At 47.1% G+C, this 22,089-nt stretch overlaps 1 protein-coding gene across 1 annotated transcript in view; it reads left to right on the top strand.

The window, feature by feature from the left end:
• Positions 1–16,951, top strand: part of LOC135057794 (betaine--homocysteine S-methyltransferase 1) — a 48,295-nt gene extending 31,344 nt beyond the window's left edge. The window contains exons 4-8 of the mRNA XM_063963556.1: positions 4,371–4,562; positions 10,922–11,069; positions 13,245–13,427; positions 14,840–15,068; positions 16,488–16,951. Coding sequence (XP_063819626.1) covers positions 4,371–4,562; positions 10,922–11,069; positions 13,245–13,427; positions 14,840–15,068; positions 16,488–16,662 — 927 coding nt within the window. The 3' untranslated portion in view covers positions 16,663–16,951. The remainder of the gene's footprint in view (positions 1–4,370; positions 4,563–10,921; positions 11,070–13,244; positions 13,428–14,839; positions 15,069–16,487) is intronic.
• The last annotated feature ends 5,138 nt before the right edge of the window (positions 16,952–22,089 follow it).

Raw genomic sequence — 22,089 nt, 5'->3', positions numbered from 1 at the left:
CTTAACTAGCGACAATGAAAATAACCGGCGTTAGCAGAAGCTTTACAGATATACTCTGCAGCTTCTTTTAACCGTGATCGGTATGGTTTCATACATAGATCTAGTGACCCAAATGTATCTGGGGTTTTTATAATGTTTGACAGAAACGCATTTACCAATGCCGGATCGCGTCCTTTTGGACACGATTATGTATGGTTGTCCAAAACCCCGCACTATCTGAGTGCTGGACTAATGTACCCTTCTCACTTGTAGTTATCGGTGTGAGATTTGACATAGAATCGTGCATTAAATTATAAGACCAGTGAAAGAAACACTCTGGTACCCAAAGGAAAATTGTCACTTTGGAAAGCTTGTCTTTTGTTAGCGCTGGCGGAGTTATTCTGAGACTCCGATTACCGCTGTTTTAATTTGAATTGCCAATGTTAACATTTTTAGTCTGCACTAGAGCCTTATTTGCTATGTCGACAGACATCATAATAGGCAACAGACAGACACTTGCACGACTTAATAAAGTTATTATATGGCATATATATCTATAGATATATGTTATTGCTGAACAGCATATTTATTAGGAAACTAAAGTGTTCTTTATGTGAAAAGCAGTTCACATGGGCATGAAACCCGAACCAAATTCCTACTAACACCCCTGCGCCTTCTGGTGGCTTAAAGATGTAGGGCAGGAATGTTCTAGAATTATCCTGCACTACAACTTCCCACTAACACCCCTGCGCCTCCTTGTGGAGTAGAGGTGTATGGCCGGTGTTATGGAATTATAACTGGAAAACCAGCAATGATTAAAATGGCCGTCATGCCATGCTTTCCCAGACAATCACAGTACAGGTTACCTGCTGCAGTTGTAATATAGGCTTAATAGCCTATTATACAGTTACTATGCTTAATAGCCTTTTATACAGTGATAACCCTGGTGTTGGATACAGTAAAATATATGCAATTAGTCAATTAATATGAACACTCAAAAATAACAGAAAACATGGTTAAACTTGCAATAGGTTATCCACTGGTAACCTATTGCCAGCCAAAGCCTCATATATATATATTATATATATATATATATATACCAAGTGTTTACACATATAATCACAGTTTATACTGATATCATAGACAGTTCTGCCAGCCAAAGTTTCATTATATATTATATATATAAACCTGCAGAAACATATAATACCCCGTACACAGCTTGTCTTTGCTGCTGCTATAGGTATTATTCCCCCTCCCCCTCCCCCCTGCATCCCCATGTTACCTGCAGCGTACAGGGATCGGGTGCAGGGAGAGCCTGAATTCCGCGCCGGGGAGCCGTCCGGAAGCTGCTTCCTACAGCAGTACACAGTCTCCCTGTGTCTGCGGTGTCTCTGTGGAAGAGTGGCCGGCGTCCTTTAATGACGTGCGGCCACTGTTTAGTACAGGGGAGTCTCGGCGGCGTGTAGCGGTGCCGGGCCATCAGATCAGTGAGAGCGGCCGGCGTCTGAGTGCCGAGCGGCCGCTCTCTTAGTTGAGCACACAGTGCGTGTCGTTAGAGCAGTGAGAGCGGCCGGCGTCTGAGTGACGTGCGGCCGCTGTGCTTTAGGCCAGCGCACGGAGAGTCTCGGCGGCGATCAGCGGTGCCGGGCCATCAGTGCAGTGAGAGCGGCCGGCGTCTGAGTGACGTGCGGCCGCTCTGCTTTAGGTCTCAGCGTGATTAGCGGTGCCGGGCCATTAGCGCAGTGAGAGCGGCCGGCGTCTGAGTGACGTTTGGCCGCTCAGCGCGTATAATGTGAGGAGAACTCTCTCATTCTCCCCAACTATCAGGTGGAACTTCATATATAAGAAGTGCTCCTCTACTTCAGCGGGACCCGTCAGCGCCTGTACAGTATAACACACACAGCAGGGCGGCAGCGTGAGCTGACCGCCCTGACACACATACCTTGCTTTCCTGGCTGTGACGAGCTTCTCTGTGTAAGCTACGTTTCAGCCTCCAGCTTCTCTCCTCGTGTCTGCTGTAAGCTCTTTCTTCCAGCTCTTTGTCTCATCCTGGCTGTAACGGATCTTCTTTCTGTAAGGTCCGTTCAGCTTGCAGGAGACAGTGGCTGCCTGTGGCTGTGAGGGTGCTCGTTGTGAGGACCGACACGCCATGCGCTTGCTTATAGCGCCTGTGGCTGTGAGGGTGCTCTTTGTGAGGACCGACACGCCATACGCTGCCTTGCAGCGGCACCATCCCGGACCCAAGTTTTTCAGAAACTGGGACGGGAAGTGTAAAAATTGAATAATAAAAATAAAAAATAAAAATCTTCTGAAAAGTGGCCATTGCCACAAGCCGATGATCATGCTGTGAGCACCGAAAAAACACTGGCAAAGTACACTGAGGTACTTGGGGATATGGAGGGGGGGGAGAGTCCTAAATTTGAATATTCAGTGCCTTTGATCGGCTACGCCCGTCCATATCCCAAGAGTACTCCAGTGACCCCTAGTGGATGATAAAGAAAGCCCATTCCACAAGGAAAGTGGGCTCATCTTGGGCGGCTGCCCGAGGGGTCTCGGCTTTACAACTTTGCCGAGCAGCTACTTGGTCAGGGGCAAACACGTTTGCTAAATTCTACAAATTTGATACCCTGGCTGAGGAGGACCTGGAGTTCTCTCATTCGGGGCTGCAGAGTCATCCGCACTCTCCCGCCTGTTTGGGAGCTTTGGTATAATCCCCATGGTCCTTACAGAGTTCCCAGCATCCACTAGGACGTCAGAGAAAATAAGAATTTACTTACCGATAATTCTATTTCTCATAGTCCGTAGTGGATGCTGGGCGCCCATCCCAAGTGCGGATTGTCTGCAATACTTGTACATAGTTATTGTTACAAAAATCGGGTTATTGTTGTTGTGAGCCATCTTTTCAGAGGCTCATCTGTTTATCATGCTGTTAACTGGGTTCAGATCACAGGTTGTACGGTGTGATTGGTGTGGCTGGTATGAGTCTTACCCGGGATTCAATATCCTTCCTTATTGTGTACGCTCGTCCGGGCACAGTATCCTAACTGAGGCTTGGAGGAGGGTCATAGGGGAGGGGGAGGAGCCAGTGCACACCAGGTAGTCCTAAAGCTTTTACTTTTGTGCCCAGTCTCCTGCGGAGCCGCTATCCCCCATGGTCCTTACGGAGTTCCCAGCATCCACTACGGACTACGAGAAATAGAATTATCGGTAAGTAAATTCTTATTACATAAAACTAGATGCTAAGTCATTGAGCTGATTTAACCACCGTTCTGTAATATTAGCTGCACATCTTTCATCCTGATACAATTCTCAGTATTTAATGGTTGCACGGTACTTTGTACCACAAAAGTAGACTAGTCACATAGTGCTGTATAGCCTCAATAAAACCGTCGGCTAACGGCCTGATCCGTAGCTGTAAGCTAATGCATTCAGAGCTGCGAACCCGTATGTGAGCATATGCTAACACTGCCGTTGCCTGGAAATGGATTGAGATGCCTGCCGGTGACCTCTCAAATCTCAGCATCTGTGTACACACATGGAAGGTCAGTCACCGTTCCTTTAACACTGTTACCCTATGGCTGTGCAGCATGGTCAAGGAAACAGGCGCTGGTGCCATGTTTTCTGTGCACGCAATGTCTGATTTAGGCGGAGACTCCCTCAGACTATGTCCACAGCATTCCTCCTTGCTGTCATGTTTCATACACAGGGCTAAATGTATGAAGCAGTGGTAAGTGTGGTGGAGTTGCCCATGGCTACCAATCAGCATTGAAGTAACCTCATTTGCATACTATAAAATTATACAGAGCAGCTTCATACACTTACAGGGATTGGGGTAACATCATAGTTAGGAGCATATTGGCTGGTACTTTATCCCCCTCAAACTTAGTGGGGGAGGTTCAAATGTTTGAAAAGTCAGTTGGGAGTCTGTTTTGTGGTGGCTTTTTTTTTTTTTTTTTCTTATCTAATAGATGGAGGAAAAGACACCCAACTGACTTTTCAAACATTTGAATCTCCCCCTAGTGAATAGACCCAAAATTTGAAAAATGACTGACACAAGCTGATTAGCTGGTACTTTATCTCCATCCACTTGATCTCTCTCCAAGGCTTAGCATATAGACCCCTTTGACAGTTATTTGTGCAACCACCTTAAAATCTCTTAACTAAGTTTTGTTTTTTCCAGTGCATACAACATTCTCCCATTCATAACTCCCAACAGAGTCTGCTTGTGTGATGGTTGTGTTTTTTGTATTTGTCAAGTCTGTGCACCCAACCTAGGTATGGCCTAAATAAACTGCCTCTCGGGGTCCAGAGCTCAGTATATCTGCTTCTGTAACTGACGTGCTTGATACAGTTGTGAATGCGTACCTTACATAAATGTTGTGTATTTCCAGGGTCAGAAAGTCAATGAAGCTGCATGTGACCTCGCCAGGGAGGTGGCCAATGAAGGCGATGCCCTGGTTGCTGGTGGGGTCAGCCAGACTCCATCCTACCTCAGCTGTAAGAGTGAAGTGGACGTGAAATCTATTTTCCGAAAGCAGCTGGATGTTTTCATAAAAAAGAATGTGGACTTTCTCATTGCTGAGGTACATGGAACAGGGGGTCAGAACTAAGGTCATTTTATAGTGGTTATTGGACTGGTCATATGCCCTCACCTGTTCAGTACAGTGAATTAAACAAGTAGGGACTGTCTTCACGCTGAGTATTTTTTAGACTGAATGTGGGAAACTGTACTAGAGGAACAGTTCACCTCAGTTGTGATAAAGACTGCACCGTTCTGTACACTGGTGCCACATCCTTCCCCTGTCATGTTGCCGTATTGTAGTATTCCCACCAGTCAGGTACTCTCCTATTGCGTGTCTGAGTGCCATGCTGATTACCAGTTCGTAAAGTATGCTGGAGAGGTGAGGAGGACGCAGGTAGTGTGTGTTGGCTCCCTGCAGATTCCTAGCCTCTCCCAAGTAGTGCATGCAGCATGTTCACATATGCTCCAATGTGTTAGTGGAATCCTTATCCTTGTTCTGCATATAGTCTAGAATCCTGTATAAGTAACTAATGGATTTGTGTTGGCATTGCTAATGAAGGTAAGTCTTATCTGGATAGGTCTCTAATGGCTTGGTTAATGGTTTCCCTTGTATATTTCTCTAACGTCCTAGTGGATGCTGGGGACTCCGTAAGGACCATGGGGAATAGACGGGCTCCGCAGGAGACATGGGCACTTTAAGAAAGAATTTAGATTCTGGTGTGCTCTGGCTCCTCCCTCTATGTCCCTCCTCCAGACCTCAGTTTGAATCTGTGCCCGGACGAGCTGGGTGCTGTTCAGTGAGCTCTCCTGAGCTTGCTGTAAGAAAGTATTTTGTTAGGTTTTTTATTTTCAGGGAGCTCTGCTGGCAACAGACTTCCTGCATCGTGGGACTGAGGGGAGAGAAGCAGCCCTACTCTCTGCAGATAGGTCCTGCTTCTTAGGCTGGACACCATAAGCTCCATACTGGACACCATTAGCTCCAGAGGGATCGTACACCGGATCTCACCCTCGTCGTCCGATCCCGGAGCCGTGCCGCCGTCCCCCTCGCAGAGACAGAAGCCGGGTGAAAGAGGCAAGAAGACTTCGAAATCGGCGGCAGAAGACTCCAGTCTTCACTGAGGTAGCACACAGCACTGCAGCTGTGCGCCATTGCTCCAACACTACACCCACATATTCCGGTCACTGTAAGGGTGCAGGGGGGGGCGCCCTGGGCAGCAATTAGAGACCTCTTTGGCAAAAGTTTGCATATATACAGTTGGGCACTATATATGTATGAGCCCCCGCCAAAAATTGTACATTAAAGCGGGACAGAAGCCCGCCGTCGAGGGGGTGGGCTTCTTCCTCAGCACTCACCAGCACCATGTTTTTTCTCCACAGCACCACTGAGAGGAAGCTCCCCAGCCTCTCCCCTGCAGTTACACGGTAGAAGAGGGTAAAAAGAGAGGGGGGGGCACATAATTAGGCGCAAAAATCAATATAAACAGCAGCTACTGGGTTAACATTAAGTTACTGTGTTATTCCTGGGTTAATAGCGCTGGGGTGTGTGCTGGCATACTCTCTCTGTCTCTCCAAAGGGCATTATGGGGGAATTGTCTTCAGATGAGCATTCCCTGAGTGGTGTGTCGGTACATGTGTCGACATGTCTGAGGTAAAAGGCTCCCCTAAGGAGGAGATGGCGCAAATGTGTGTTTGAGGGTGTCTCCGTCGACAACACCGACACCTGTTTGGATATGTGTAATTAAGTGCTAAGGTGAATTTATTGCACAAAAGATTAGAGAACAGATGGGGAATCTACCCATGTCTGTCCCTATGTCGCAGAGACCTTCAGAGTCTCTCAATGATCACTATCCAAAATAATAGATACTGATATCGACACTGAGTCTGACTCCAGTGTCGACTACGATAATGCAAAGTTACAGCCAAAATGGCAGAAAAGTATTCAATATATGATTATTGTAACAAAAGATGATTTGCATATCACTGACTCATCTGTCCCTGACACAAGGGTACACATGTTTAAGGGGAAGAAAGCTGAGGTAAATATCCCTCCTCTCATGATGAGAAAGGGTGGGAATCTCCAGACAAGAGACTGCAGTTTCCCACAAAGAATTCTCAGGCAGTATCCTTTCCCTACTAGGGCCAGGATACGATGGGAATCTTCCCCTAGGGTGTCACGTTTGCCCAAAAGGTAGCCCTGACGTAACAGCTATCCTCAGGGATCCTGCAGATAGCATGCACATTCTGGTACACTAGTCAGACCGGTAATTGTGTCGGCATGGGTTTATAGCGCTGTAGCATCGTGGACAGGTACCTTATCAGCAGAGATTGAGACCCTAGTATGTGTGTGTGTGTGTGTGTATATATATATATATATATATATATATATATATATATATATATATATATATATATATATATATATATGTGTGTGTGTGTGTGTTCTCAAACTCTGTCCTCGGGGGCACACACAGTGCATGTTTTGCAGGTGCACAGGTGTATTAATTACTCACTGACATATTTTAAAAGGTCCACAGGTGGAGCTAATTATTTCACTTGCGATTCTGTGAGGAGACCTGTAAAACATGCACTGTGTGTGCCCCCGAGGACCGAGTTTGAGAACCTCTGATATAAAACATGCCCAAAGAGACATTAGTATACTGGGTCCTAGAGTCAAAGCTATGTCGATTTCTGCTTGACGTGTCCTGTAGAATATGCAATGGACAGATGATGCCGACTTAAGAGGCATATGGAAGGCTGAGGATTGTGTGGAGAAGGGTTCTCGGACCTGGTCTCCACAGCTATAGCTGGCAATTCTGATATTTTGCCTTATATTCCTGCACAGCCTAGGAAAGCACGACATTATCAAATGCAGCCTTTCGAACACAAAGAAACAAAGTCCGAGGTGCGTCCTTTCTTGCCAGAGGCAGGGGCAGAGGAAAGAAGCTGCACAACACAGCTAGTTCCCAGGAACAGAAGTCCTCCCCGGCCTCTTCAAAATCCACCGCATGTCGCTGGGGCTCCACAGGCGGAGCTAGGCCCAGTGGGGGCACGCCTTCGTAAGTTCAGCCACAAGTGGGTTCACTCCCTGTTGGATCCCTGGGCAATAGATATTGGGTCTCGGGGATACAAGCTGGACTTTGAGAAGATGCCCCCTCACCGACGGCCCTGCCGGCTTCCCCCCACGAGAGGGAAACCGTGTTAACTGCAATTCACAAATTGTATCTTCAACAGGTGGTGGTCAAGGTTCCCCTCCTTCAACAAGGAGGGGGTTATTATTCGACCATGTTGTAGTCCCAAAACCAGCCGGTTCGGTCAGACCCATATTGAATTTAAAATCCCTGAACATATCCCTGAAAAGGTTCAAGTTCAAGATGGAATCGCTAAGAGCGGTCATTGCAAGCCTGAAAGGGGGAGATTTTATGGTGTCTCTGGACATAAAGGATGCATACCTTCATGTCCCCATTTATCCACCTCATCAGGCGTACCTCAGAATTGCGGTACGGGATTGTCATTACCAATTTCAGACGTTGCCGTTTGGTCTCCACGGCCCCGAGAATATTCACCAAGGTAATGGCGGAAATGATGGTGCTCCTGCGGAAGCAAGGTGTCACTGTTATCCTGTACTTGGACGATCTCCTCATAAAAGCGAGATCAAGAGAGCAGTTGCTGATCAGCGTAGCACGTTCTCTGGAAGTGTTACGGCAACACGGCTGGATTCTAAATATTCCAAAGTCGCAGTTTATTTATACGACTCATCTGCCTTTCCTGGGCATGATTCTGGACACACCAGAAAAGGGGTTTATCTCCGGATAGAGAGCTCAGGAACTCATGACACTGGTCAGAAACCTATTAAAACCAAAACAGGTGTCGGTGCATCACTGCACTCGAGTCCTGGGAAAGATGGTGGCATCATACGAGGCCATTCCCTTCGGCAGGTTCCAGGCGAGGACCTTTCAATGGGACTTACTGAACAAATGGTCCGGATCACATCTTCAGATGCATCGGTTAATCACCCTGTCCCCCCAGGGCCACAGTGTCACTCCTGTGGTGGCTGCAGAGTTCTCACCTTCTAGAGGGACGCAGATTCGGAATTCAGGACTGGGTTCTGGTGACCAGACGCTAGCCTCCGAGGGTGGGGAGCAGTCACACAGGGAAGAAATTTCCAAGGTCTGTGGTCAAGTCAAGAGACTTGCCTTCACATCAACATCCTGGAACTAAGGGCTGTAGACAGCGCCCTACGTCAAGCGGAGCACTTGCTTCGCGACCAACCGGTTCTGATTCAGTCAGACAACATCACCGCAGTGGCTCATGTGAACCGCCAAGGTGGCACAAGGAGCAGAGTGGCGATGGCAGAAGCCACCAGAATTCTTTGCTGGGCGGAGAATCACGTAAGCGCTCTGTTAGCAGTGTTCATCCCGGGAGTGGACAACTGGGAAGCAGACTTCCTCAGCAGACACGACCTCCACCCGGGAGAGTGGGGACTTCATCAGGAAGTCTTCACACAGATCAGATATCGGTGGGAACTGCCACAGGTCGACATGATGGCATCCCACCTCAACAAAAAACTACAGAGGTATTGCGCCAGGTCAAGAGACCCTCAAGCAATAGCGGTAGACGCCCTGGTGATACCGTGGGTGTTCCAGTCGGTCTATGTATTTCCTCCTCTTCCCCTCAAACCAAGGTGCTGAGGCTAATAAGAAAAAGAGGAGTGAGAACAATCCTCATTGTTCCAGATTAGCCACGAAGGACCTGGTATCCAGATCTGCAAGAAATTCTCAGAGGACCCGTGGCCTCTTCCTCTAAGACAGGACCTGTTGCAACAGGGGCCCTGTCTGTTCCAAGACTTGCTGCATTTGACGGCATGGCGGTTGAATGCCGGATCCTAGCAGAAAAGGGCATTCTGGACGAGGTCATTCCTATGCTGATAAAGGCTAGGAAGGACGTGACGGCTAAACATTTTCACCGTATATGGAGAAAATGTTTCTTGGTGTGAGGCCAGGAATGCTCCTACAGAGGAATTCCATCTGGGCCGTTTCCTCGACTTCCTACAGTCGGGAGTGAATTTGGGCCTGAAATTAGGCTCCATTAAGGTCCAGATTTCGGCCCTATCCATTTTCTTTCAAAAAGAGTTGGCTTCTCTACCAGAAGATCAGATGTTTGTAAAGGGAGTGCTGCATATTCAGCCTCCTTTTGTGCCTCCAGTGGCACCTTGGGATCTTAACGTGGTGTTAAGTTTCCTGAAATCACACTGGTTTGAACCACTTAAAACCCTGGAGTTAAAATATCTCACGTGGAAGGTGGTCATGCTATTAGCCTTGGCTTCGGCTAGGTGTGGGTCAGAATTAGCGGTTTTGTCACATAAAAGCCCCTATCTGGTTTTCCGTATGGATAGAGCAGAATTGCGGACCCGTCCACCATTTTCTGCCAAAAGTGGTGTCATCTTTTCATATGAACCAACCTATTGTGGTGCCTGTGGCTACTCGTGACTTGGAGGATTCCGAGTTACTGGATGTGGTCAGGGCTTTGAAAATTTATGTAGCCAGAACGGCTAGAGTCGGGAAAACTGAGTCGCTGTTTATCCTGTATGCATCCAACAAGCTGGGTGCTTCTGCTTCAAAACAAACTATTGCTCGCTGGATCTGTAACACGATTCAGCAGGCTCATTCTGCGGCTGCCAAAATCGGTTAAAGCCCATTCCACTAGGAACGTGGGCTCTTCTTGGGCGGCTGCCCGAGGGTTCTCGGCATTACAACTATGCCGAGCTGATACTGGGTCAGGTTCAAACACTTTTGCAAAGTTCTACAGGTTTGATACCCTGGCTGATGAGGACCTATTGTTGCTCATTCGGTGCTGCAGAGTCATCCGCACTCTCCCGCCCGTTTTGGGAGCTTTGGTATAATCCCCATGGTCCTTACGGAGTCCCCAGCATCCACTAGGACGTTAGAGAAAATAAGATTTTACTTACCGGTAAATCTATTTCTCGTAGTCCGTAGTGGATGCTGGGCGCCCGTCCCAAGTGCGGACTTCTGCAATGCTTGTATATAGTTATTGCTTCAATAAGGGTTATATTATAGTTGCATCAGGGTTGATCTGATGCTCTGTTCATACTGTTGACTGGGTAAGGTTATCACAAGTTATACGGTGTGATTGGTGTGGCTGGTATGTATCTTGCCCTGGATTACCAAAATCCTTTCCTTGTACTGTCCGCTCTTCCGGCCACAGTTTCTCTAACTGAGGTCTGGAGGAGGGACATAGAGGGAGGAGCCAGAGCACACCAGAATCTAAATTCTTAAAGTGCCCATGTCTCCTGCGGAGCCCGTCTATTCCCCATGGTCCTTACAGAGTGCCCAGCATCCACTACGGACTACGAGAAATAGATTTACTGGTAAATAAAATCTTATTTTGTTTTTCTAATTTCAGTACTTTGAGCACGTGGAGGAGGCTGTGTGGGCTGTGCAGGTGTTGAAGGAGGCTGGAAAACCAGTTGCTGCCACCTTATGTATTGGGCCAGAAGGAGACTTAAATGGGGTGCCTGCAGGAGAGTGTGCAGTTCGTTTGGCAAAAGCTGGTGAGTTTTCTTTGTGGGCTACAGAAAACTGTTCGTTATCACCAGGGCCAGACTGGCCATCTGGCACTTCTTGCAAATGCCAGAAGGGGTTGGTGGTCCAGTCCCCCAGAGAAGGTTGGAAGGCTGTGCGCAGCACAGTCTCTGGTTTAGCCGGTCTCCATTGAAATGGGTGGGGGGGGGGTGCCGTAAGTCCACACCACAGCCCTCCTGTCCCCAGCAAGCGTTGCCATAGAAATGGGGGGCGTGCCATGAGTCCACGCCCCATTGACTCACGGCACACCCCTGTACATTAGTCGTCTTACCACTTCAAACTTGGCGTTATGAATCCACTAAACTGAACAGTGGCTCTGGGTACAGAATGTCAAAATCTGCCCCTACTTATCCAAGGGGTGCAGACTAAAGTATTCACTAGGGTACCCTGCTAGTAAGTTTAGACTTTGCTGCTGTTCCACATTACTAAGTGACTAGCTTAAAGCTGCTGGAAACACTGGATTGTGTGGTAACCTGGGGTAATTAATCCAGCACAGGTGAAGGGTTGAAGAGGCACAGCCAACACAGCAAAAAGGAATAGTTAAGTTTGGCCTGGGTTTAGAGCAGGAGGAATAGGCAGCGAAAATGGAGTGAGTACCAGTGAACAAGAAGAAATTGGAGTTATCCTGGGCAATGTAGGTCAGGCAAAAAGTATTCAATCAGCATAACTAGCAGGTTCAGCACTATTGGTAGAACTAGCCTTGTGGATAGGACAGTGCTGCTGTTTTAAGATGCAACCCACCAAACAGTCTGTTTACAGGCCCCTTAAAAGATTAAGAATCAGCTGGTGAGAGCAAAGAAGCCCTTTAAGCACACACTGCCAGTATCTCGGAAGTTCTGCTGTGATGACATGTTGCAAAGAGCCGTCAGTCTGCAAATGTGACTACAGCATTCAACAGACACTGCACTTGTAGCAGATGCACAAATCCCAAATGTCCTGGAATAAGGGACCATTCAGGGTTGGTAAAGTGGGGTTCAAGGCAATTCTTTAGGATAAAACATGGAAGCACGTGTAATAAACAGATTTGAAATGACATGTAATAGTCTTAACCATCTATAGCCTCATGTACAACTGTAATACAAACTCGTACCACATAACTCTCCAGTGTTCTCACAAATACCACTTTCACACTGCACAAATTACCTGGTTTCGACACCGTATATTGCCGGACCAACACTGGTTGCTGTGCGGTGTGAAAGGGGCCATGGCCTAATTCCTGGGTCGCCTGACCAGGTAATTCAACCCAGTTTATTCCCAGGAGTCATCCTAGTGCCATTTCCACACCTACCCTCAGATGGTAACACGACCAGCACATTGTTGGGTCAGGATTGTGGTGTGTAAGGTCCAATGCCGGGTACCACCTGGGAAGAACCTGTTTCCAATTCCTGGGTGGGACCTGGCATTATGACCTGAAAGCGATAGACAGTGCAAACACTCAATGGACAGCTAGGTGCTACCAACAGTATGTAGGACAATGATTTCTACACTGTTCTATTGTGCGGTGGAAATTCCTCAGTATTCGCCTCTGCCTGCTGCTTGTGGAGGTGAGCGCCACAGAATAAGCCTGCTACTTCGTAATAATTCTTTCTTATTGATCAGTGAGATCACTTACCTTAGTGATCGGAGCCCCAGCTGTCCTCTCTGTAAGTCACTTGAACACTGAGCTTAGAATGGTAACTAGAGAACACTAGTCTGACCCTCTAACTAGTGACCTAGCATTCTGTTAACTTGAAATATCTTTAGTACTGTCACTTAACACTGTTCATGTCACCTCTCCCTTGAACTTATTACACCTGTTCCTACAGCACTGTAGCTCTTGGGTCTAATTGTTCTTCTACATGCTAAGGCTGAAGAGGAGCTATAGATTGTATAAAAAAAATACAGGGGTCCTATAATGAATTGCTGTGGAACAGTAAGTTTTTCTTCTGTCCCTGGATATTTTACTATAGAAGGTTCTTGAACTGGCAGTCGCTGGTCCTCTGTATTTGCACAACTGGGACATTGGGAAACAACTGGGATTTTGGCCAGAAACTTGCGATCATGAACTGCATGGCTGATTGCTGCGTAGATGAAAATGGGACTGAGCCAGCTGTTCAATGAATCCTATTACAGTGACCTTTTTAAGCAGAATCCCTGTTCTGTAGGTGCTTCTGTTGTGGGAGTGAATTGCCATTTTGACCCAATGACCTGTGTGGCAACTGTGAAGCTCATGAAGGAAGGTCTGGCAGCAGCCAATGTGAAGGCACATCTGATGACACAACCACTTGCGTATCACACACCAGACTGTGGTAAACAAGGTTTCATTGACCTGCCCGAATTTCCATTTGGTAAGTCCAAAGTAACCCTATTGCAGCATGTGATTCTGGAGGACTGCTTTGTCACACTTTCTCTTTAACATAGAAACGCTGATCAGTTCTGAAGTGTCCCTTACAAGCAGGTAGTTCCAGGCTTTTAAGCATGACCCTGGCAATGTCACCACTTCCCAATATCGAGTCCACTACAGTCTCCACTTTCTGCCTGTGATGCAAACTGTAAAGCCCAGATATTAAAAATACTTTAAGGGGGCTCTTTAAATTGTGAAAACACTTGTAATACGAAAGTGATATCGGGGGATTGTATTGATCCAGCACTTCCAAAATAACTGGCTTGGATGCTCGGTAAGGGTCCCTAGAACTAAAGGTGAGCACACACTAGGCGATGTGCTCTATGAAGGACGTTGCCTAGTGTTCCCCTGCCGGGCACACTGTACAATATCCCTAATGATATCGCACAATGACGTCATGCCACGGCCGGCCGGAGCATGTCGTTTTGGTCGGAGTCTGTATTGAGCTGCATGCATGGCCGACACAAGGGCAGTTAATGACCCACGGGGCCACACGTTGCTCATCAGCGGCAGCATACACACTTGGCGATGAAGTAAATGACATCTCTCAGGAACAGTCAAAATGAGAGCTTTTACTTTATTGCTAGGTGTGTACCCACCTTGACTCTAAAATGCTTGCAATTGAGCAGTGGGTAGTTCTTGAGGTCTTCTAGTGCCTGATCTCTGTACCATGTTACTTGTATAACCTTGTGTAATTGCAGAATAAGCAGACCAGGCATTTAGCAAAAATGTATCCCTTCACATGATGCTGAAAATGCAGATTTTGCTTCTCATTAATCGCATGAATTTTTATCCATGGCAAAACTGCACTTTCTCTTGGTCACATGGGGGCAGATGCCTATCTATCTGACATGGCAGTAGGAAGATGTATTGGTAATGCCATTTAGCACTTGAATTCTGTGATACCATATCTTGCAGAATTTGGGCCCATGCCGGTTTTTGTGTGGGGTGTTTTTTTTTTTTTTTTTTTTTGGCCAAATCATGGTGGGGGGAAAGACTGGGATAATGGGTGTGTTGAGTGAATTGCTGAGCAGGCAGCCAGAAGCAGCGCTCAACACAAGGTATGAAATGCTGGATTGTCTGCTCATTTGCCATGAGAGTATTGCACAAATTATTGTTGCCATGTAGACCATATCCCAGTGATCTTGGTTCCTGAGTGGATGAGGAAAGGGATCTGAGAGTGGTGGTTAGTGTTCTAGTTATGGATGGTGGTCTCCAGGATTGGGGATGATTGGTGTGATTAACTTCAGTAGTAAACTCTTAATGCTTTAATTGCATAACATCTGCAATTATTGTGTGCACCTCTGCCAGTGATGGAGTGAGAGGCTTGCTTATGTCATCCTCTGCATATTTCAGGTTTGGAACCAAGAATTGTGACCAGATGGGATATTCACAAGTATGCCCGGGAGGCCTATAATCTTGGCGTGAGGTACATAGGTGGCTGCTGTGGATTTGAGCCATACCACACCAGAGCAATAGCAGAGGAGCTGGCTCCAGAGAGGGGGTTCTTACCGACGGGCTCAGAGAAACATGGCAGCTGGGGAAGTGGACTGGACATGCACACTAAACCCTGGGTCAGAGCAAGGTATGTATCAACAGTCATCCCCGCCCCCTCCTCCTTAAATCGGGTTTGTTTTCTTGATGGTCTGTCTTTCAAGCATTTTGTACCCTATAGCTAGAATACATTTTTCTAATTGTATGAATTGGCAGTGGAACCCGAATAAGTTTAAAACCACTTGAAACAACTTTTCTTAACAGAGGGAGAGTGGTGATATGAAGGCTTGCTTTTGAGAAGGTTTCGGGTGACAAAGATCTATGTAATGGCACCATACATTCCAGATGGGATCCTTGCGCACTGGATGCCGGCTGTCACTATAACGACTGCATCCTCCCATTAGCCAGAATGCCGGCAGCAGGGCGAGCACATCAAGGACCCTTGCTTCGCTCTCCACAGGTTTTATTCTCCCTCTATGGGTGTCGTGTACACCCACAGAGGGAGAATTACCTGTGCCACCAGTATTGCGGCAACATTGTACCCCTGTTGGGATTCTGGCATCTGTATTGTGACCGCCGGGATCCTGATGGTTGGTATGTAAGCGTATACCCTACATTGAGCTGCTACAGTCTCATTGGCTGACAGATCTTACTATAACCCACCAGCACAGAAAGGGGGGATTTGCACTCTTCTCCTAATTTAAACTAATTATTAAAAAATTGTTACTTAAAGCACAGTACTTCACCATACCCAGAACTATCGAGGACCTTAAAGGAAGTACTTTACCGGGAGATATGGAGTGGGATCTAATGGAGTCGGCTTGCCCTTTAAATGTCCAAATTCAGCGAGCATCTTGCATGTCGTGTTAACTCTTACTCCCTTGTATCCTACCCATAACGTTCTGGGCAGAGTACACATCACTGGGATGCCTGCATTTTACATATGAAGTTTTAAAGCATTTATTGTGAATGGGCTCAAAATAACACACTTGCTCAGCACCAGTTATATTTTAATTTTCACATAAAAATGTGTAGATTGTTTTTCTGTTCTTCCCTCCACTACCCACCCCTTACACTCCTCCTAGTGAACTGCTGCAAAGTTCTCTTCCCTTTCCCCCATTGTGCTTGGTGGCTACTGTCACTGAACAGAGGCAATCAATAGTCATAAGACCGCCACCTATAAAATGACTGTAACTGACCTAAAGACCACAGGCTAGATGCATTATCGCCTGGGAAGTGAGTGCTAAACAATCGGCTCCTAACTGCCATGTAACAGGCTGTGTTTGAAAAATGGCAGTTAGGAGCTGATTGGCTGGCACTTTTTCACTCCATTTTTATCCCTTTCTAAGCGATGATTCATCTGGCCCCTGAAGTATTAATGAACTGACTGCATTTTCACGTATTTTGGGTCACGTCATACTGTGAACCTTCTCTGGCTCATAAGCAATAGGTTTTGCTTATGAAGTTTCCTGCTTTATGGCTGTATCATACTGATGTTCTTGTGTTACAGAGCCAGGCGAGACTATTGGGAGAAATTGCACCCTGCATCTGGAAGACCATACTGTCCTTCTCTGTCTAAGCCCGATGCCTGGGGTGTGACGAAAGGACATTCGGAGCTGATGCAGCAGAAAGAGGCAACTACTGATCAGCAGCTGAGAGAACTATTTTCCAAACAAACCATTTAAATCTTAGATCTCCACCAAATAGGTGACTACAGGTGGATGGAGCACACGAGCCCTGTAACCCACTGATCTCACCTGACACAACAATGGATACTCTGGGTTATAGCACACTTGTGCACATTACACAGGCTAATAAGTAGGCCCCAATGTGTCCCTGACTGGTCTTGTACTGGGATAATATGTGCCAAATGATTCCTATAAAACCTACAAGGAATACTAAATGCCGAAACTGATGTTCATAAACCTAATTCCATGTATGTGTACATCAAAAAATAAACATTGTTTAAGCAACTTTTCCATGGTCTGTGGATTCACTTGTGACGACAATGTTCCCATTGTCCAGATACAGAAGTGTGACAGCTGCTGGTGTTTCCTCGTGTAAGGCTAGTTATGCTTTTAGCCTGTGTCGTTGCGAGCAGAATTTGCTTACTGTAACTGACCATTATTACAACGCAAGCAGATGACGGCACCTCCTATAATAGATTTGGCCCAAGGTAGGCACCAAATCCCTGTTAAAACGTGAGCCTAAGAATCCTCTTAAAGATTGCAGCTGTAGGGCTAATTACAGTATTAAAGCAGGGGGTCATTAAACTTTAGTCAGAACTGTCATGCGCACTAATCAGGGGCGAACTTGGATTTTCCACAGCACAATCCTAAGGAATCAATTTAACTTGTCTCTGTAAAATATATATATTTTTTTTTTTAAATATTTGCTCTAGATATGAAAATGAATAGCGTTCCAAGCTGTGTTCCCTGGGAGAGAAAAATGCAAATTCCAAAAGGAATTAATGAGTTATGTCCCTACTACACAAATTTGATTTTCAGAGGAAGACATATGCTTCAGTCAGGACCTTAGCCTGTCCTAATAGGATGGGCTACTCTGGTCTGCAAGTCCGGTACCACAGGACGCTAAAGTTAACACAAGGCTTTAAGCTAGGGATGGGGAACCTTCGATCTTCCAGCTGTTGTTGAACTACACATACCAGCATGGCTTGCTACAGTTTTGCTATTTGGCCATGTTAAAACTGTTGCACGGCATGCTGGGATGTGTAGTTTAACAGCTGGAGGACCAAAGGTTCCCCATCCCTGCTTTAAGCCATGCTCTAAAGTCACTGGTTGGGAAGTGACAAAGCCCTGCATGGAAGGCAATCACAAGATGGCCTGTCGGGATCCCGGTGGTCACAGTGCCGACGCAGGAGTCCCAATAGGTGGTGGAATACCAGTGCCAAAGGCTTTTCTACCTCTATGGGTGTCCATGACGCCCATAGAGGGAGAATATAACCTGTGGCGAGTGCAGCGAGCCTGCAAGGGGCTTTCTAGCGCTCTTCCCGCTGCCGGCATACTGTTGGCCAGGATTCTGCTGTCGGGATCATGACAGCCAGGATCCCGGTCGCCAGTAAAACCTATGTATTCCCCCTGCAGTGCCATGAAAATGAGTGCCCAGAATTCTATTCTCCTTGTTGATTAGCCTTTTAAAATTGCAAGGTGTGTCGATGTTATGCCTTCTGTATTTAGAACACCTTGGAGCAGATGTATTAAGCCTGGAGAAGTGCTAGTGGAAGGTGAGAAAGCGCCAGCCAATCGGCAGGGATTGAAAAATGTCAGGAGCTGATTGGCTGCGCTCCCTCATTCTGCAGGAGACTCCCTGAAATAGAAGCAATCTCCCTGATTGCACCTTAACCCTATTGTGCAGCTGTTACATTCTTGGAGGGTGAAATTAATCACAGATTCATACATTCAAATGGGAACATCGGTGCCATTTCCCTGCATTCTTTATAAGACACAATGATCCCTATGGCCAGAGGTTAAAGTGGGCCGGAACTACGTTCCGTCAGTTCCCCTCTGGCTCACCTATCCCAGAATGTGAGCCCGGAGCAGTTTGAGGAGGCTGGGCACCTGCTGAGGTTCTGTTACCAGCATGGGGCATTACCACTGGGGGCACTACTAATGAGGGCATTGCATAGGGGGCACTACCAATACAGTGAGCATTGCATAAGGGGCACTGCTACTGAGGGCATTGTATAAGGGATGCTACTGCTGTGGTCATGTTGGGCCACGCCCCTTTCTGTTTTGAGACCACGCCACTTTTTTGCCTTTAGGACTGGGGTGAGGTGGTGGTGGTGGTTTAAAATGCATGTAGCCATAGGCAGTGCTTAAAGTGGTCCTGGAGAGGTGGTGGATCTCACCCCTGAGTTCCACCACCCCTCCAGGACCCCTTTAAGCACTGCCTATGGCTACATGCATTTTAAATAAAGTTTCTCGTGGCAACTTACAGTATATGGAGCCACTTGTAAAGCACAATACACAAACAAATTCTGCAAAATATATGTTTTTTTTCTTTTTCTTTTTTTTTTTTTTTCTTTTTTTTCTTTTCTTCAAGTAGATCTTACTAACTTTGGGGTCATTTTACATTTGGATGCAAGTCATTTTTATGACACGCCTCTCAGATGTAGCAGTACACGTCCGCACTGATAGGTGTTACTTTCACATTTCCCTGACATGCTTTTTCAATAGTAGGTAAGTATGCTTTAAGTCGTGTTCTGCTGTATAACCTGGGCAGAGCTAAGGTCCGCAGAAGCATGACCGGAACATCAACTGTCAGTGCAGTGCTATACGCTGGAAGTCCAGCTGCACAAAGTGAGTTTAATAATTCCACTCATACTGTATAGGCATTTTGGACGAGTTGGTATTGGGAGACTGGGGGTCACCATACCGACGCCGGGTACTTGCCACAGGTTCTATTCCCACTCTATGGGAATAGTCCCTGTTGCTCGGCATGCCAACCGGTGGGCTAGTCGGTGTTCGAGATGCCAGCGCTGGTATTGTGACCGCCGTCACATAACTGCATCCTTTTTGGATTTGAGGAGCCTGCACACTGCAAGCGTCTGGTTTGTCATTTATTGTTCCCCTCCCTGATGTTAGATGGAGACCATACATACCTCAGTCCTTTTCTAGATCACTAAGCTATACAATAGTGAAAATGCGATATAAATTCATACAGTAGTTTTTGGGTGATGCCAGAATGTACAGACAGACTAAATTTCACTTTTCTCTAACGTCCTAGTGGATGCTGGGGACTCCGAAAGGACCATGGGGAATAGCGGCTCCGCAGGAGACTGGGCACAAAGTAAAAGCTTTAGGACTAGCTGGTGTGCACTGGCTCCTCCCCCTATGACCCTCCTCCAAGCCTCAGTTAAGATTTTGTGCCCGAACGAGAAGGGTGCAATCTAGGTGGCTCTCCTGAGCTGCTTAGAGAAAGTTTTAAATAGGTTTCTCTGACGTCCTAGTGGATGCTGGGACTCCGTCAGGACCATGGGGATTAGCGGCTCCGCAGGAGACAGGGCACAAAAATAAAAGCTTTAGGACTAGGTGGTGTGCACTGGCTCCTCCCCCTATGACCCTCCTCCAAGCCTCAGTTAGGTTTTTGTGCCCGTCCGAGCAGGGTGCAATCTAGGTGGCTCTCCTAAAGAGCTGCTTAGAAAAAGTTTTTAGGTTTTTTTATTTTCAGTGAGTCCTGCTGGCAACAGGCTCACTGCAACGAGGGACTTAGGGGAGAAGAAGTGAACTCACCTGCGTGCAGGATGGATTGGCTTCTTAGGCTACTGGACACCATTAGCTCCAGAGGGATCGAACACAGGCCCAGCCATGGAGTCCGGAGCCGCGCCGCCGACCCCCTTGCAGATGCCGAAAAGTGAAGAGGTCCAGAAACCGGCGGCAGAAGACTTTTCAGTCTTCATAAGGTAGCGCACAGCACTGCAGCTGTGCGCCATTGTTGTCAGCACACTTCACACCAGCGGTCACTGAGGGTGCAGGGCGCTGGGGGGGGGCGCCCTGGGCAGCAATGATAATACCTTGTTCTGGCTAAAAATACATCGCATATAGCCCCTGGGGCTATATGGATGTATTTAACCCCTGCCAGGTCTCACAAACACCGGGAGAAGAGCCCGCCGAAATAGGGGGTGGGGCCTATCTCCTGAGCACACAGCGCCATTTTCCTGCACAGCTCCGCTGCGAGGAAGGCTCCCAGGACTCTCCCCTGCACTGCACTACAGAAACAGGGTAAAAAAAACAGAGAGGGGGGGCACTTTTTTGGCGATATTGTTATATTAAGCTGCTATAAAGGAAACACTTCTGTAGGGTTGTTCCTATATATTTATAGCGCTTGGGTGTGTGCTGGCAAACTCTCCCTCTGTCTCCCCAAAGGGCTAGTGGGGTCCTGTCTTCGATAAGAGCATTCCCTGTGTGTCTGCTGTGTCGGTACGTGTGTGTCGACATGTATGAGGACGATGTTGGTGTGGAGGCGGAGCAATTGCCGGTAATGGTGATGTCACCCCCTAGGGAGTCGACACCGGAATGGATGGCTTTGTTTATGGAATTACGTGATAATGTCAGCACGTTACAAAAATCAGTTGACGACATGAGACGGCCGGCAAACCAGTTAGTACCTGTCCAGGCGTCTCAGACACCGTCAGGGGCTGTAAAATGCCCTTTACCTCAGTCGGTCGACACAGACACGGACACCGAATCTAGTGTCGACGGTGAAGAAACAAACGTATTTTCCAGTAGGGCCACACGTTATATGATCACGGCAATGAAGGAGGCTTTGCATATCTCTGATACTGCAAGTACCACAAAAAGGGGTATTATGTGGGGTCTGAAAAAACTACCTGTAGTTTTTCCTGAATCAGAGGAATTGAATGAAGTGTGTGATGAAGCGTGGGTTAACCCCGATAGAAAACTGCTAATTTCAAAGAAGTTATTGGCATTATATCCTTTCCCGCCAGAGGTTAGGGCGCGCTGGGAAACACCCCCTAGGGTGGATAAGGCACTCACACGCTTATCAAAACAAGTGGCGTTACCGTCTCCTGAAACGGCCGCCCTCAAGGATCCAGCTGATAGGAGGCTGGAAACTACCCTGAAAAGTATATACACTCATGCTGGTGTTATACTGCGACCAGCCATCGCCTCTGCATGGATGTGCAGTGCTGGGGTGGTTTGGTCGGATTCCCTGACTGAAAATATTGATACCCTGGATAGGGACAGTATTTTATTGACTATAGAGCAATTAAAGGATGCTTTTCTTTATATGCGAGATGCTCAGAGGGATATTTGCACTCTGGCATCGAGAGTAAGTGCGATGTCAATATCTGCCAGAAGAAGTTTATGGACGCGACAGTGGTCAGGTGATGCGGATTCCAAACGGCATATGGAAGTATTGCCGTATAAAGGGGAGGAATTATTTGGGGTCGGTCTATCGGATTTGGTGGCCACGGCAACAGCCGGGAAATCCACCTTTTTTACCTCAGGTCCCCTCCCAACAGAAAAAGACACCGTCTTTTCAGCCGCAGTCCTTTCGTTCCTATAAGAACAAGCGGGCAAAAGGACAGTCATATCTGCCCCGAGGCAAAGGAAAGGGTAAGAGAGTGCACC

Source organism: Pseudophryne corroboree, chromosome 1, assembly GCF_028390025.1.
Source record: "Pseudophryne corroboree isolate aPseCor3 chromosome 1, aPseCor3.hap2, whole genome shotgun sequence".
Lineage (NCBI taxonomy): Eukaryota > Metazoa > Chordata > Amphibia > Anura > Myobatrachidae > Pseudophryne > Pseudophryne corroboree.
The sequence above is the reverse complement of the archived record's forward strand: the minus strand, read 5'-3'. Positions and strand labels throughout refer to the sequence as shown.